The sequence below is a fragment of the Lethenteron reissneri genome, chromosome 15 (genome assembly GCF_015708825.2).
Source record: "Lethenteron reissneri isolate LAM-NWPU_2019-01 chromosome 15, ASM1570882v1, whole genome shotgun sequence".
NCBI classification, from domain to species: Eukaryota; Metazoa; Chordata; class Hyperoartia; order Petromyzontiformes; family Petromyzontidae; genus Lethenteron; species Lethenteron reissneri.
Genome location: NC_083793.1, coordinates 2,239,081 through 2,254,807, shown reverse-complemented (window position 1 = coordinate 2,254,807; position 15,727 = coordinate 2,239,081). Strand labels below are relative to the sequence as shown.

Below are 15,727 nucleotides of genomic sequence, written 5' to 3'. Positions count from 1 at the left end.
ATGTTTTTTGTTTTGTTGCGGTTGCACCCGAGTCAAGAGCCGCATGGCTCACAGAATTATACCTAATAAATGAAACTGAAACTGAAAACGTGACCCAACGTTCAATCAACTAGAACCGGTGATTGCAAGTGCCAACCATTTACGCTGTGGCATTATCCCTGTAAATAATTATGACTTCCAATTATACATTTTGTCTGCATTTATAGGGATCCTATTTTTTCCTCTGTACTGGCACTGCCGATGACACGCCCCACAGAGATTTAACCTTATGATGTACACATGTGACATGTGGCCAGTTTACGGCTGAACACATCACGTTATTACTCAGTCGGATGAACAGTGCGGTTATTGCATTTAAGAGCTGAGGCGATTCGGCAATTTAACCACAGGATTGACTTTAATTGTACTCCACTATCTTTTGTGATCGTTCCTCAGGCCCCTTTAATAACAGAGGCCGTCCCCACGTCCTGAAGGCAGGAAACCTCCCAACAAGCCACACCCAGCATGATGTCGCTTGTTATTCACATGACGTCACCAACCCCCGCCCACCACCTCCCGTCCAGCAGCACACGTGGGAAAAGAGGTGACACTGTTTCACTAACGACGTTTGTGTTTACACTATGAGACCTCCTCTACCAGTGGCAAAATATAGTAGTAGGTTTTTACCCTTTAAACTGGTACAAAACTGACTGATAATAATTATCATTATCAGAGTTGTTTCTTTTTGTTTGCATTTTGACTACTTGTGTTGTGGTTATTGCAAACATGATGCCTTGTATAAAGGTGTCAGTTTTGTACCAGTTTAAAGGGTAAAACCTACTACTATATTTTGCCACTGGTAAAGGAGGTCTCATAGTGTAAATGCTTACCCCGAGCTCTCAATACTCTGATAGTGCGCTGTTTTTGAGTTGTACGCCTTTTGGTGTCATCTGGTCCAACACCAATGGAGACTAGGCTCTAAGGAAAGCTGTCTCGGGTGTGGACCAATCAACTTCAAGGACAGTGCATATTATTTCATTATCAGAGTTGTTTTTTTTTGTTTGCATGTTTGACTACTTGTGTTGTGGTTATTGCAAACTTGATGCCTTGTATAAAGGTGTCAGTTTTGTACCAGTTTAAAGGGTAAAAACCTACTACGATGTTTGTGTTATACGATTGGTTGAACATTACGACAGAAAGAGGAGAACGTTGATATGTCAAAGAACAGACGTTGATATGTCAAAGAACACACGCTAATGTCATCAACGAAACTGTTACAAAGACGAAGTGGGCTTAGGTAGGATACATCGCGAGAAGGAATGATTGGCAGATGGTCAATGATAGAGTGACGGGAGTAGCAGTCAAGGAACTGAAGGCGTCCCAAAGAGTGTGCACAAAGAGGAGATGGAGCGCTGGGTGGATTGTTACATCGCAGAACCGTGAGCGATGGCGATAGTTTGGAGAGGCGTTCATCCAGCAGTGGACTGATAATGGCTGATGGAGAGTCGGTGCAAGATGCGCACAAGGGTGTTAACTCTACAGTCTATACATTCACAAAGTCTATGATTACAGCATGTGCTAATACAAAATGTAAAGTATATTTCTGTGTATATGTACAGTACTGTATATATAAAAATGACAGAGAACTACGTATTAACCTTTGCAATTATGTTATTTATCACAGTACACGCATCAGTGTTATACTTTGTATTGTAAACGACGATCCATTTATAGATAACGCTTTTAACATCTCAACAATTGATTTCATATTGTGAAAGCGATGACTCATAACTTACAGTGTTAACATGTTTAATACTGGTGCTGAAATTGGTGGGATTAAAATTTAGGTTCTTGAATTACGAGGATTTGTTTGTACATTGTGTATATATTAAATATACCTACATTATTTGAGTGGGCGCCTATACATGTGCAGTGACATAAATGGAGTCACTATGGCGTTTAGCGCCAGCTGCTGTCACAAGAGTGGAACTGCGCGTCTTGAGCCTCTCTCTGGCACCAGAGTAGGCATAGCATGCAAGCGGGCCCGAGAGGGCATGGTTGTGGTGACGGTCATAGAAAGGGCACGTAAGACGTGACAGTCTGGGTGAACCGGAGAGGGCACGTGACCGGGACAGGGTAGCGAGGGGTCCCAAAGGGTGGCTTGAGGGACACGTGGTGCTTGGTCGAGAACCTTCTGGTGAGATCCAGAAGGGGGCGTGGCCGAAGGCGGAGCATAAATGGGAGGTCCCGAGAGCAATTGCGGCTGTCTGCTGAAATGGAACACTCGGTGCTACGTCTCTTCGGTCTCCTGTCATCGGTTTTCGGTCGTCACGTTCGGCATTGTGGGATCAGGCAGTGTGTCTCTGACCTGACCCGATTATGTAGTAACCCGTTGTATCGTTATAGTAGTTGCCCTGCTGGGGCCGTGTAATAAACTTGTTGTCTCACAGTTCAAGTGTGTGCCTTCCTAGAACCCACTACACATGTGTAGGGTCAACGATTCAGAGACAAAGTTTCTAGGAGGCACTTTCTTTAATAACTTTCACGGTCTCGTCCGCACACTTTCCACAGTAGCTCAGCCTAGCGTGTACACAACACCGTCCATCTAACACTTGACCGCGCTGACTGAGATAGCCAATTACTCGACTTCGTAGCGCAATATCTAGCGGAGACGTTTAGCGTTGACAGCGACGATGAGACGAGTCCACTCCCAGAACCGGCAGCCTCGAGCCCCGCTCTCGGCTCCTTCTATGCTCCCAGCGCCGCCTGGCTCCGCCCTGACCACGCCTCCTTCTCCAACCGACTAGCAGGTTCCAGGGGCCTCCAGACGGGGTCCTCTGTGACCCTTGCCCCAGTTCCTCCCCTCTGCCCACACCCCTTGCACGCCCTCACCGGCCTGTGCCACTGTCTGTCCACCACAGTTGCCACCAGCCGGCGCTATTACACTACACATGGATCGAACCCATAGTTTTGTATTGATTCCATGCACATGTCCATTTAGGCAAATTATTATTTGGCGATACTGTACTGCCGCCTCGACCGTGGTGTATTGTACACGCAATTTTAACACGCAAAAAAGACTCAACGCATTCGTCAATAACAACAGTGTGGCCCTAATAGGAACAAAATATTTAAAATATGACGTTTCAGGCAATGGCCCTTTTTCATGGCACACACGTGGCGAGGGGGTCATGCCATCAATTGAACACTGATCATGCAAAATTGGAATATATAAATAAAAGTTGACAATGAATTATGGAAAGAAAAAGATCCCACTTATAACCTGTAACAGACTGTCGGGGCAAGTGCTGTTAGCGAGCACCTATGAAGGCCGGTACGGCACACGTGACTTTACCGAAATAACCAAAGAGTATGGATTCCTACAGTCACGAAAGCTTCAAATCAAGATTGAGAAGTGGTTGGCCAGCACCACGCCCGGCTGCCTTTGTCTCCCCGGTGGCGATGTTTACACACCGCACCAGGTACTCATTTGAACCTCATTCGACCGAGGGGAGGTCCCAGGCCGGTTCAGATAATCGTCTGGTTCGTAGCGCAGCGCGCGCTCACCGCTGCACCACCGCTCCCCACGCACTCACTCACAACTGTCAGGCACACAGGCACATTGTTCCGTCGTGAGCGCGCCACGTGCGCTTGTGTGCACACAGACGCACACGTTCAAACAAACTTACCGCAAAGACGCTCGGAACACAACAACAACACACACCCACCACGTACTCTTATATAAGCAACAACAATGAGTGTGTACACGGCTCATACGAGGAGAGTTTCCCCCACACACGCGCACACACTGCACCTAACTGGACATTCGCTTCCTTTGTTCGTCGACAATGCAAGCAAGACACGCATGACACACGGTACGGGGGTTACAATACAAAAAAACAACAATAGGCTCACCCATTCATTCTGCGCTATTGCCATTCGTTTAAAGAACACAAGCAGCGCACGTGGTAGTACTTGCATAACCCGAGTGGAAGGGCAGCAGTTCCAATGCACTTCGAGTCGGAGCGCCTCTGCAAGCAAGTTAAGTGTTATATCTGCTGCAATTAACGGTGCTGTATAACTGTAGCCTGCTGTAGACGCACGCACACTGCTGCCATCACTTCGTTCCCGAAATGAGTAAACGGATGAGGGAGGGGGGGTGCACATGAATGGTGCCTGTGGCTCCCCCCTTTCACTCGCCAAACAGCCCAGGCTGGTCTGCGCCGGTTTCTCCACACTCGACGTCGCTCGTACCCGAGTGGTAATGTCGCATTACGGACAGACACAACTAAATAATGTTACTTGAATGTCCGTCCATTTTCACACGCGAGTAATGCTGCATCACGGGTGACAGACCGAGACGAGTGACAGGGAAAAAAAACAGAGGAATGGCCCATGAGTCCTTATGTGACATTCAACGTCTTTATTTTACTGTCACGATTTACGGAAGCTGGGGAGATGATTCTTAGCGCCGCCCCCTCCCCCACCTCGATTAGGAATTCTTACGGTCAAATAAAAATGTATAACATTGCTCCAGCCGCCGTTTCTCACATACACGGTGGATGAGAGCCAGAATGAACTATAGCCAAAAACATAAATCATATCATATAGATTTGCTCATTTTGTTTACGTATCAAATGTATATATTTGTATTTTATTTTACCAGGTAATATCAATAAATACAATCCATTTATTGAATTAGTAGTCCTTCCCCGCATCTCCGATTAGCGCGGCCGGCTTCGTACGGTGTGAAAGAAGTTCAACTTCACATATACAGAGGTCAGGCCCACTGAGCTAAGCAGCTGTGTTTCAGAAGCGACCTGGCCACAAATGATCGCTCAACGAAGTGGCTTATCACGTGGACATTTATAGCAGCCAAATACTGTGAACGCATGTTTCTTAAGAGTACAATCATTTATAATAGGTAAGTATAGTAAGATCATATATTGAATTTATAATACATGCTTTTTTGGGTTAGATTATTACGGATGATATTGGTCGCGAAAGCAAACGTGTTAAACTTTAAACATGTAACATTAACTGTAATTTAAATTCCCCCCCCACATTTTATTATTACACAGGGCCACACACTACAGCGTGTGTCGACGCACAGAATACAATTTGTTGTCGACGTTGATGGGTTTTTTGAAAGATGTGTTCGTTGGGGGTGTTGCGGACATGGTGACCTGCCACACACAGTCTAAATCTACCGTGACGTAACGAAGAGTCAAAACGCACATTTGATATGTGGGTGTCCCAATGAAGAGGCTGGTGCCCACCCCCTCCCCGCCAATGAAACATGAACTACTTGCTGCTGGCTCAAAGGTTGCCAATCAGCGACACAGCCACCGTGGCTGTCGGGTGGTGTCCAGACACCCCCAACATTTTTGGATATGGATCCAAAGAGACACCAACGCATTTTAATTTAGACGAAAAAATCCCCCCAAAAATCGTGACATTTTCTGAGTCCACGTTTTTCTTCTTTCAACAACGCGACATTCATGCTGATTGTCGGAATCTGCATATTTAGTTATACTGGAGGAACGAGCTATTAAGGCCTTTTTTCTTACAGCTGTCCAGAATATTGTGCTGCTGAGGGAACCAGTAGTGTACACGCAATCGGCTCAGTACTGAGTCAGTAGCCAGTAGTTGCGTAGGTGTAATAATTATCCAGTATATTTGTTATTCGTGTCATTACTTTCCGTTAAGGGGGCAGGTTTTGTAGAAACAGTCTGGAGTCGTGTCCTGGCAGAGGGAGGGGGGGGGGGGCGATGCTGCTCCGGCTGCGTGTAATCACAATTGAGTCATTTTAAAATTCGGCAAAATTTGAACCGCGACACCGACAACACAACGGCCTCCTCTTGTTGAGCGGTGTCACGGGATCGTTAACGTCCACAGTGAAGCATATGTCGCCTAGTTGATAAGGGACGCACCTGCAGTATTAACCAGGACGGCCCACCGTGTTTGAATAGCGAAGCTCTGCAACAAGTATCGAACGTGCTACCACGTTGCGCCATATGTAACGACTCCAGGATGTAATAACACGACATAGTTCAGTATAACTCCTCTTATCCGTGATGAAGTGGGGCAAGAACTTCATGGAGTCTATCTGTAATCCACCCAATAGCCACCGTGAATCGTTGGCGAGGACTACCAGACTACCAAAAGTGACACTGAGTCCCTGGTGCCAATCGATAGTTGTTTTGTTTTTATGACATCCTTGTTGGCCCATGGGAACATGACCTTTGTGTTGTGTTGCACCGATTCACACGAGGACCCACTCTAAAAATCTGGCCTACTTTAAGATTCATATTCTTGGTTCTTTCGATTGCTTGTGTTGCAGTCGAAACGTCGTGAGAATTTTTATTTTTTATATCTATATTATTTTGTTATTTCCCTTCTACGTGACTTTACCGAAAGAACCAAGAATATGAATCCCTGCAGTCACGAAAGCTTTAAATCAAAATTTACTTTAAGATTCTTTAAAAAAAAAGATCTGGTCTAAATAAGCAATGGTCAACTTCTTATAGCAAAGCAACAACTCATATACTGCACATACATCGGCCCTGCTGTCGGTGGCTGTTGCCTTGAGTTGATGATGAAGCAATCATCCGGAGCATCGCTGGGCAGAGAGGCAGCATTTGAGCCACCCAACCCTGGCAGCCTGCCACCACGGTCACACCGATATGCATGTCACAAACTCGGACCTGCCCAATGAACCGCCCACAGCCCCAATGTAATATCCGTGGAATGGTGGAGATGACATTTTTCTACAGACATTCAAAAATACATCCTGTTCACAAGCAGTGATGTATTATCAGTCTCACGAAAACATTGACTTCTAAAGCACAGTCAATCATTTATCTTGTTTAAAGCAGTTTGCTCATTATTTCTGTCCAGTAATCTATTTGTGGATGGTGTAACTCTTATTTTACATGAAGGCTCACGTATCCAATCTTTTTACTCATCCTCAGACCACGGTCCCCTGTGAGTCGGTTATGCGACGTTGTACTCAATGAGTGCCAGCAAGTTAAATCTGTAAAATAATCTACTCATTTAAATATTTAATTCTACTCTACTGTATGAAGTGTCTTAAAATAGGTCTTACTTTAAGTCCGAAAAACGCTTGATACCACAGCCAACGTTGAAGCAGAAAAAAAATACCAGCGATTGGGCAGCACAGCCTTCTCAGTACCACAGCGAGAGAGGCATGCAACACACCAACAAACAAACCTGGCTTAACAATGCGTCTCTGTCTCTATGTTCGCGGTGCAGTCTACGCAAAACACGTCATTTGGAGTTCACAATTGCAGCGCTTAATTAGTGTACAATGACCGAATTGAACATCGCTTCCCCGGGTTTCTCCATGGCATTGGCCATCCTGTGTCATGTGAGGAAAGAATACAATGACATCACTGGTTGACACCGAAGAGGTGCTGCACGCTAAAGTGTGAATGTTCCGTTAAAAGTGAATTACTTCAAAAATTTCACAATAGATGAACTTCCATGTGTACATGTGTAATGACAGGGTGACACCTGTCGGCCTGAAGGGGTAATTGCGGTTTTGGGGGAATTGCGTAATGCCTTATTATAAAGGGGGCGTATCTGGGGTAAAGGTGAAAGGCGGAGTTAATCTAGAGGCTCCGGGAACCTGCTCGAAGGTTCTGGAAGGGGGCATGGCCAGAGGTGGGGCTTGGCCGCGCCGGGGCGCATATAAGGAGGGCCGAACCAGAGGTCCGGGTGCTGTTGCGGGTCCTGGCTGCATCGCTGCTCGTCGTCATCTCTTCGTCTCCGACCTCGTGGCTGATCTTCTGCAAGACCCTCTCCGTCGCTGTGCTAGTCGGGACAGCTAGCGGAGCGTATGTCGGAGATGGACTATGTGTAAGGATCGCCTGTGTGTCGCTGCGTGACACAATGTATAGCCCCGTGTGCTCTTAATAAACAAGCCTTCTACTCGACGTGTCGCGGAAGACGCTCACTACACATACTTGTTGTTACATAATTTTTTTACCTTCAAGTCTTACAAGAAGTATTTTAATGAAGAAAAAACCCCAGAGGAAGGGAGTATGGTCAGACGGGATTGGTTCAGGGAACGCGAGGGGTAAAGCGTAATAACGGAGTAACACTTAAGCTGGTTAGGGTGCCACACAGGGGGTAAACGTTATTAATGGAAGGGACATAGTCGAGGCGTTGATGCTTTTGAGGATGTATACATACATTCTAAGTGATTCGGCTCGGTGTCAGAATGAATGGAGGAATATGTTAAAATCTGAAAATATGGAGACATAATTTAACCCAGATCCGGATCATATCAGTGGTTGACCACCCTTCCCGAATGGTAACCGTTTTAACTGGAAAAAATGAGATCTGGTAATGAAATCAAATCTGTGGATAACTCATGCTGGCCAGAGCACACTTCCAGCTTGGTTCAACGGGCAAACGCCTGTGGGAAAAAAAACTAAAATTGACAATGAAGTGATGTGCTCTGTGAATACGCGATTTGAGTATCAAAGCATAGAGTTCAACTAGGAAAGTTTTCACGCTTCGAAACATTGAAAGGCAAAAATTTAGCAATTCGCGAAAATGTAAATATACACGCAGCATTCCATCAAAGTAAGTCATTACTCTCTGTCAAGCCATACTTTTTTCAATAACCAGTGACATGTTTCTGGCGCAGGGAGACAGTTGTGACAGTATTTCTGTAAACTGAAAAAATATGCAGTCTTACGGCTTATCACTTGTTCACACGTGTCATTTCTCCTTTGTCCTCGAAATGAGTGATTAACTAGTACGTGAAGGTCAACGCCGATGACATAGTGCAAACTTTTAAAGCTCATTCCAGTAATTAATTTTGGCCGTATTAAAGTCATATGAAGCATCGTGTTTGCTGCAATGTCATGTTTTCAAACTCGATTCCAAATACAAACACCCACAAAGACGTTCTTGAACAATTACACACCTGTGAATGTACGTACTCCTCTCACCTACAATTCCAGTTGCTTTATTGTAGTGCATTGTAGTTGAAGTAGACTTGTTTCGACACTTGTTTAATTTTAAGAAAGAACAGCAACGTTTTGTTATTTTCGTTAAGCACTTTCCCAGCTCGTTCTGGCCAAGGCTACATAACTTACTATTTGGTTCTTTCGGTAAAGTCACGTAGGTGGAAATAAAATAAATCACGACATTTCGATCGCAACACAATCGTCATCAGGTGAGACGGTTACAGCAGGAAAACTGCTGAAGCTTCAGCGATCGAAACGTCGTGATTTATTTAATTTCCACCTACGTGACTTTACCGAAAGAACCAGAGTATGGATTCCTGCAGTCACGAAAACTACATAACTTGCTTGCAACAACTCTTCCTGAAGCCTCAGTTATCTAAGTGTGACTCCTATGAGACCTGACCCAAATATGTCTTCTGTGATGCCTCTGGCTGCGGTCTTGACTCAACACTTAAAATATCACTGGCTGGGCCTCCATCAGTGTGCAAAAGGTCAACAATGTGACGCTCAAGAGAAAAATAAGCATGCCGTTTCATACATTTCACACACACGCACGCTTAAACACATATAGTGGAAAATATCCCCAATTTGCTCTCGTTTGTAAGGGGTACATGTTGTTAGTGAACATCTATCATAACCTATTGGTGAGTGGAGGAGGCATCATCCATACCTGTCAACCCCTTATTAGTGCCCTACCTGATTAAAGACCAATTCAGGCCTTATTGGTCACCCCGTGCCCCTTATAATTCTCCCAAGTTCATCCTACAAAGCCCCATCACAAGGGAGAAACACTAACAAATAGACAAAACAATTGTTTTTGTATTTTATTGCTTTATTTTTATTTTATTATTTCCCTTCTACGTGACTTTACCGAAAGAACCAAGAAGAAAAAACAATTTTTGTTGCCCGTATTGAAACGGCTGTACGCCATATGGACCCGAAAACGAAATTCCCCTGTACAAGAATACGGGTACACCGCATGGATTGACAACCATGTATTTGTGAGCATCTATCATGGCCTCTTGGGGAGTGGAGTAGGGATCGTCACAGCGATGCCCCACTCCGCTGCTCCTGGTTCGGCACGGCTGACGAGTGTCTCGTGTGACGATCTGACTTTTGAGAGCCTTGGTTCAACGAGCGTCTTCTTTAGGCGTTTGTCTGGATTGTGCGGACAAACTAAACTTCAATATTGAGGTTGGTGAGCCACTTAACGGCTTCCGAGACGCAGTTTCGTCAATGCGTTCGAGGTTTCCTGTGACACACCGCTTCACCGAGTCTCACTGGATGATGTGACACAGCGATTCACTCTCGTTTCCACTCGCCGTTCACGACTGCGACTCTCTTCCTCTCGGCCTTCCTGCCCACGCCCTCGCTGCTCTCCAATGACAGATACAAAATGCCTCGTCCCTGATCATTTTTTTTTTAACCTCCCCCCACAATTTCCACACTTCTGCTCTACTCCGCCAACTCACTGGCTGCCCTATCTCCATCCGTTTAAATGTCTCAGTCTAGAAATCCCTCCATGTATGTTGAACTTTTTTTGCGCGGCGTACGTAGCCAAGCGTGCTAATGGGAGGTGCAAGTTTCAGATTTACTGAAATACACCCGTGCTTGGATGGGCAAAAGGCTAGTTTACTTCGAATTTTCAAATTCAAACATTTATTCTGACACACAATACATGTTTGAAACAAAATAATGTATTTGTATGAATGAATCGCTGCATTATTACATGCCTAGCATATACACAAAATCCCATAACACAAAAACATCCATCTATGGAGAACAAGATATGGTCATCTTTTTGGTTCTTTCGGTAAAATCACGTAGAAGGGAAATAATAGCGTCATTCAGACGATGTCTTTCCGACAGACCTGTTCTTCACCTGAGGACGGCTGCTTGCGTTGTGGCCGAAACGTCGTGAGAATTGTTATTTATTATGTTATATTTTTATTATATTATTTCCCTTCTACGTGACTTTACCGAAAGAACCAAGAAGATGAATCCCTGCAGTCACGAAAGCTTTAAATCGAAATTTAAAAGATATGGTCAATTTGTGAAGATGTAATTTAATTAAACGGACAAGCATCGTTAAAATGATACCTACAAGCTGTAGGAAACCTCTTTGAATACAATGTGTTTACAATGCGTTACAAACTGAAGAGTAATGGGAAACACGTGCACTTAACTCGAAGCAAGTGTAATTAAATTATCAACAAACGTTCACCGTTTTGTTTTACTATACACTAGCAGCCCAGCACATTCTTGGGATCTGTTTATCCCTACAGCCAGCCAGCCAGCAAAACTTGTTTTCTACTATAGTACGACCGTAGCATATCTGGCACAAATGGTGGAGTTTGATGTGAGCACGGACGAATCCGGCTTAACGCTGTGGGATGCGGGCGACGTTATCACGCAGCGAGGAATCCAGACAGGAATCCAGACAGCAAACTTTCTAATATCGTATGACACCTATCTTTTAATACTTTACAGCCAGCCATGTGAAAATTGTTTATAACACCAGCGCATTGCAACAAATTAACACATTTTTTTTACAAAGCACAACCTTGGTTCCTTATGTACACGAGACTACTGCCACTTTTAATGTTGTAAATGCTTCCTACGAGCATCGCACACCGCGCATTATAATTTTACAACAGCATGTCATGCGGCAATCGAATATTGAAAGCCACGAGAGGAACTGAAGCGAGTAATTCAATTGCGTTGCCACGTTCTGCTCTCCGAAACAAAGGTCACTTTTGGCTTCTTACGAGGACACTTTGTGCATCGCCACTGTAATGTCACTGTGCTTCATGATCAAGATGTTCCTGCGAAAAGAAAAAAAAAGAATTTCAACGGCAGTGCAGCATGTGATTTCCCACAGCATAGCTAGGGGCATACAAACCAAGCCGCCGGGTGAATTATCGACTGCTGAGCCAGTGCCCCTTTAGTGCCACTCACCTTTTTGCAACAGTGAGCCAAAAAGCCACTCTTGCAATGTTGACGAAAATATATTTGCCCGAAATGTATGCAAGGCAGCAGATAAAAGTGGACAGTAATTAGTATTAAAGCCTATGACGAAATGGAAACGAACGACCTTGAAATCAATTGCAACAGTTCGCCATCATCAGTGTCAACGCCAAACTTTTTATAAAATAGTATTATATTATAAAAAAGTTTGTTGCAATAATGTAGTCGCTTACTTTACTATGGATTAATCGGAGCTATATTTTAAAGATATAATACATCTCAATAAGCTACTAACCTGGTTATATGACACGCATTAAAATAAGCAATTGTCACTGCATGATGCGCATAATATTCGTTCACCCCACTTTCTCAATTGATAAAAAAATTACGTACATAAATCGACGTAAATGGAATATACCTAAGACTTGCCGTAAAATATTGTATAGTTATATAATATGCACTAGAATATGTTATGCAGTGTAAGTCAAACGTGTTTTACGGTACAATATGCTAGTGGTGAGTGACGGGAGGGATGATAGAGGATGGGAGATGCCTGGTTGAGATTGGGGGTCGCAATTTTCTGTACCAACTGATGGAAAATACTGTATTATAATACAGTACAAGTTAGACTACAGTAGACCAACACAGACTACAGTATTTTGTGCTTCGGTTCATAGAGGAAAATGCACTCAGCAGACACTGATGCATTTAATACTTAATCACATGTATAAAGGGTTTTTGTTAACTAGCTTTTTATTGGCTTTGTGGTTATCCAGAATTTTCAGCTTACCGGAGCAGGGCTCCTCCTATTAGGTCAGCTATCTGGGGTTTTATGGTATAAACATTATACATTAGCCTCTATTCTAACACTTGTCTCAAGACTATTCCAATATTATTGAATATATTTTGATGAACGATACAAGTTTTACAGCACTTTTTTTACATCCGATCCATCATCATAGAGTATGTACAAGTCTAATGAGACAAAAGGTCTCAATTGCAGAAAATCGTTTAACAAAGGTGCATAAATAACACGTAAAACATGAGTGGCCATTAGACAAAACTGTGCAAAAGCAAATAATATATATAACATCTAATGTTAAATTGGATTAGTCAATACAATACTTGGACTTCCAATTGTGCGCTAAGCGTTTTAAGTAAATAGCAATAATGCTCTTATAAGTAAATAGCAATAATACTCTTAAAATACATGGCTGTTATCAGTAATCCACGTATGCGCTGTAAGGTGCAGTGCTGACCCATTGTCTGACTCCAGACAAACCACAGGTACATCCATGGGGTCCGGTGACAGCTGAGTGGCCTGAGCCGCCAACACAGACACCACGCCAGCGTGCTTCTCAGTGAGAGTGCCCCGACCTGCAGGCACGCACAAAACACAAAGATCCCCCGTGTAGCCTTTAATAGACTGTTGGGGCAAGTGCTGTTAGCCAGACCCAATGAGGGCCGGCACGGCACACGAGGGTGGCCAACACTACACTCGGCCGCCTTTGTCTCCCCAAGGCACCAAGGCACTCATTTGAATCTGAGTCGACCCAGGGGAGGCCTGGGACCGGTTCAGATAATAATCACTGGTGTTGGCCGTGAGCAGGATTCGAACCCGGGTTGCCAAGTTCGTAGCACAGCGCGCGAACCACGACACTGCCGCACACACACACAGCACCGTCACAGCAATGCACAGGATAACAAGAGTGACACCACATACCACGACACGCAACTAGCTTTCGAAAACTCGCGTCATGAATGCTTTTGCTTACACTTGGGCATTTCCACAACATTAGGCATCACATTCAAACCATTTCGAATTCATTTTAATAATTTTATGGATATAATTTAGAACATTAACGAGTATATAATTTTATTAATAGAGTGTGGCTTATCGGTGTGTGTTATGAAACTGCATGCACAACCACCATCCAAGCATGAGTGAAATTATTCGTTTGCGTACATCAACACCACTGTATCTTATGAGTATTAATCCCGTATCAGGAAATACACATTCGTGTAATCTAAAATAGTCATTGTTGGTTGACATACAATGCCCAAGTTGAAAATCCACCAACTTAAAGTGTCTGAAATGCATGTGTATAATTGTGAAACTGCCCATATGCCAACCAAACGACCACATTTTAGGCAGGGTGGTGCGTCAATGTAAACACAGCACTTTGGAGAACAGGTTGATCGTAGTGATCCTACTTCCAGCTTAACAGCTCCAAGGTATCCTACTCAATAAAGTAACTTTCTCATATACGTATGTGGCTATTTGAGTGGTACCCATAATAAATAATCAATCGGCCAAACTTGTAATTGCACAACCCTCTCTAAAGTCAATTGTGAAACTCAATGAAGAATTTCTCAAAACCCATTTCTATCAATTATTGTAAGTCTCCTAGTCTATTGTGCCCTTACTGGCCTTAAATTACCTTACCTATTGTTAAAACGAGTACATTGTACAAATGAGTGTAAGATTATCATGGTCACCAGCATTATCATGTTAAGTGGCAACTATCATATAAACATGAATTGTGTTGTGCAAGTGTCTGTGCAACTCATTATCCAGTGCTGCAAGTTTCTGATTGACTTACTTCCTAGATTTAGGCCATGGCTGTCTGTACACAACACACCCATCACACCAGGGCTCTTCATCCTGCCAAAGAACACACACACAAACCACACACATTCGACTATATCCACATCCCCACATATGAAAATGCTGTAATGTCATTCAGTTTGAGACATATTTCTGCCATCTTCAAATGCCAATACCAGCCATGATGTGAGCCCAATGCTGGATGAAGGCAACCCCAAAAATCAGTCGCCATACCTTGCCACGACTTACTCCCAAGTTCTGTAATGTTACGATCCGCCGAACACCAGCACACAACGCTGATCTCATCGCTCCATCTCCCCAAATGGACGTCTCTCGGGCTTGCTACTCGTCTCGTTAGCATCGACCACGGCCCATCCATTCCGTCTAACGAGTTCTGCATTAACCACAGGGCACTTGTGTGGCGAACATGCAAACAAACATGCTCTGGTAAAAATGTATGGGCATTGTCCTTGAAACTGGCCTACACCAGAGTACAGCCTTCTTGACGGCCTCATCTCACCGGTGTCACCACCAGAGAACAAAATGAGCAGTCCACAAAGACCCCTCGTGTAGCCTGTAACAGACTATAGGGGCAAGTGCTGTTAGCGAGCACCTATGAAGGCCGGAACGGCACACGAGGGGGTGGGGTGGGCCAGCACCACGCCCGACCGCCTTTGTCTCCCTAGTGCCGATGTTTACGCACCGCACCAGGAACTAATTTGAGGCCGAGTCGACCTAGAGGTGACCCAGGACCTGTTCAGAAAATCATCACCTGGTGTTGGTGGCCGTGAGCGTAGCGCTAACCACGACACCACCGCTCCCCACCAGACAATGCCACGCACATCAGAGCATGTATAGGCTCGGGCTGAGCAGCTACAACATGGGGACATTTCTTTGCCGGTTTCAAAGCTAATTATAGGTGCTCTCGGGACGATGTCAACAGCCTTCAAGTGTATTCAGACTCACGTGTCGTCCAAGTGCTTCTCCAAGACAGACTCCATCGTCTTGACGAGCCGAGTGTAGAGTATGTTGCGGCTAAATAATTACGATAAAAGATAAGAGAAGCAATCGACTTGCCGCGCGCTATCCCACAGCGATATGCAATCACGTGGGAATCGATTCCACTGCATCGATGTTTATGTCTCGATTCTTAGGATCGTGAGCGAGGAGA

General features: G+C 44.4%; 2 protein-coding genes across 2 annotated transcripts in view; one reads left to right on the top strand and one right to left on the bottom strand.

Moving 5' to 3' along the window:
* Positions 1–15,727, top strand: part of LOC133342581 (macrophage mannose receptor 1-like) — a 163,094-nt gene that overhangs the window by 122,501 nt on the left and 24,866 nt on the right. The window lies entirely within an intron of this gene.
* Positions 9,793–15,687, bottom strand: LAMTOR5 (late endosomal/lysosomal adaptor, MAPK and MTOR activator 5). The gene is made up of 4 exons (XM_061551780.1): positions 15,523–15,687; positions 14,552–14,613; positions 13,208–13,325; positions 9,793–11,806 (listed from the first exon to the last, which is right to left on the bottom strand). Exons 1-4 carry the CDS (start codon positions 15,555–15,557, stop codon positions 11,746–11,748), a joined length of 276 nt encoding a protein of 91 aa, XP_061407764.1. The 5' UTR covers positions 15,558–15,687; the 3' UTR covers positions 9,793–11,745.

Bases quoted from the DNA above. Each gene is read 5' to 3' on its own strand.
- LAMTOR5 (XM_061551780.1), bottom strand. From the start codon at position 15,557: ATGGAGTCTGTCTTGGAGAAGCACTTGGACGACAC. The intron at 14,614-15,522 runs GTGAGTCTGAAT...GTTCTTTGGCAG, and splicing joins GAGAAGCACTTGGACGACAC to GATGAAGAGCCCTGGTGTGA. The intron at 13,326-14,551 runs GTAAGTCAATCA...GCGTGCCTGCAG, and splicing joins CCATGGCCTAAATCTAGGAA to GTCGGGGCACTCTCACTGAG.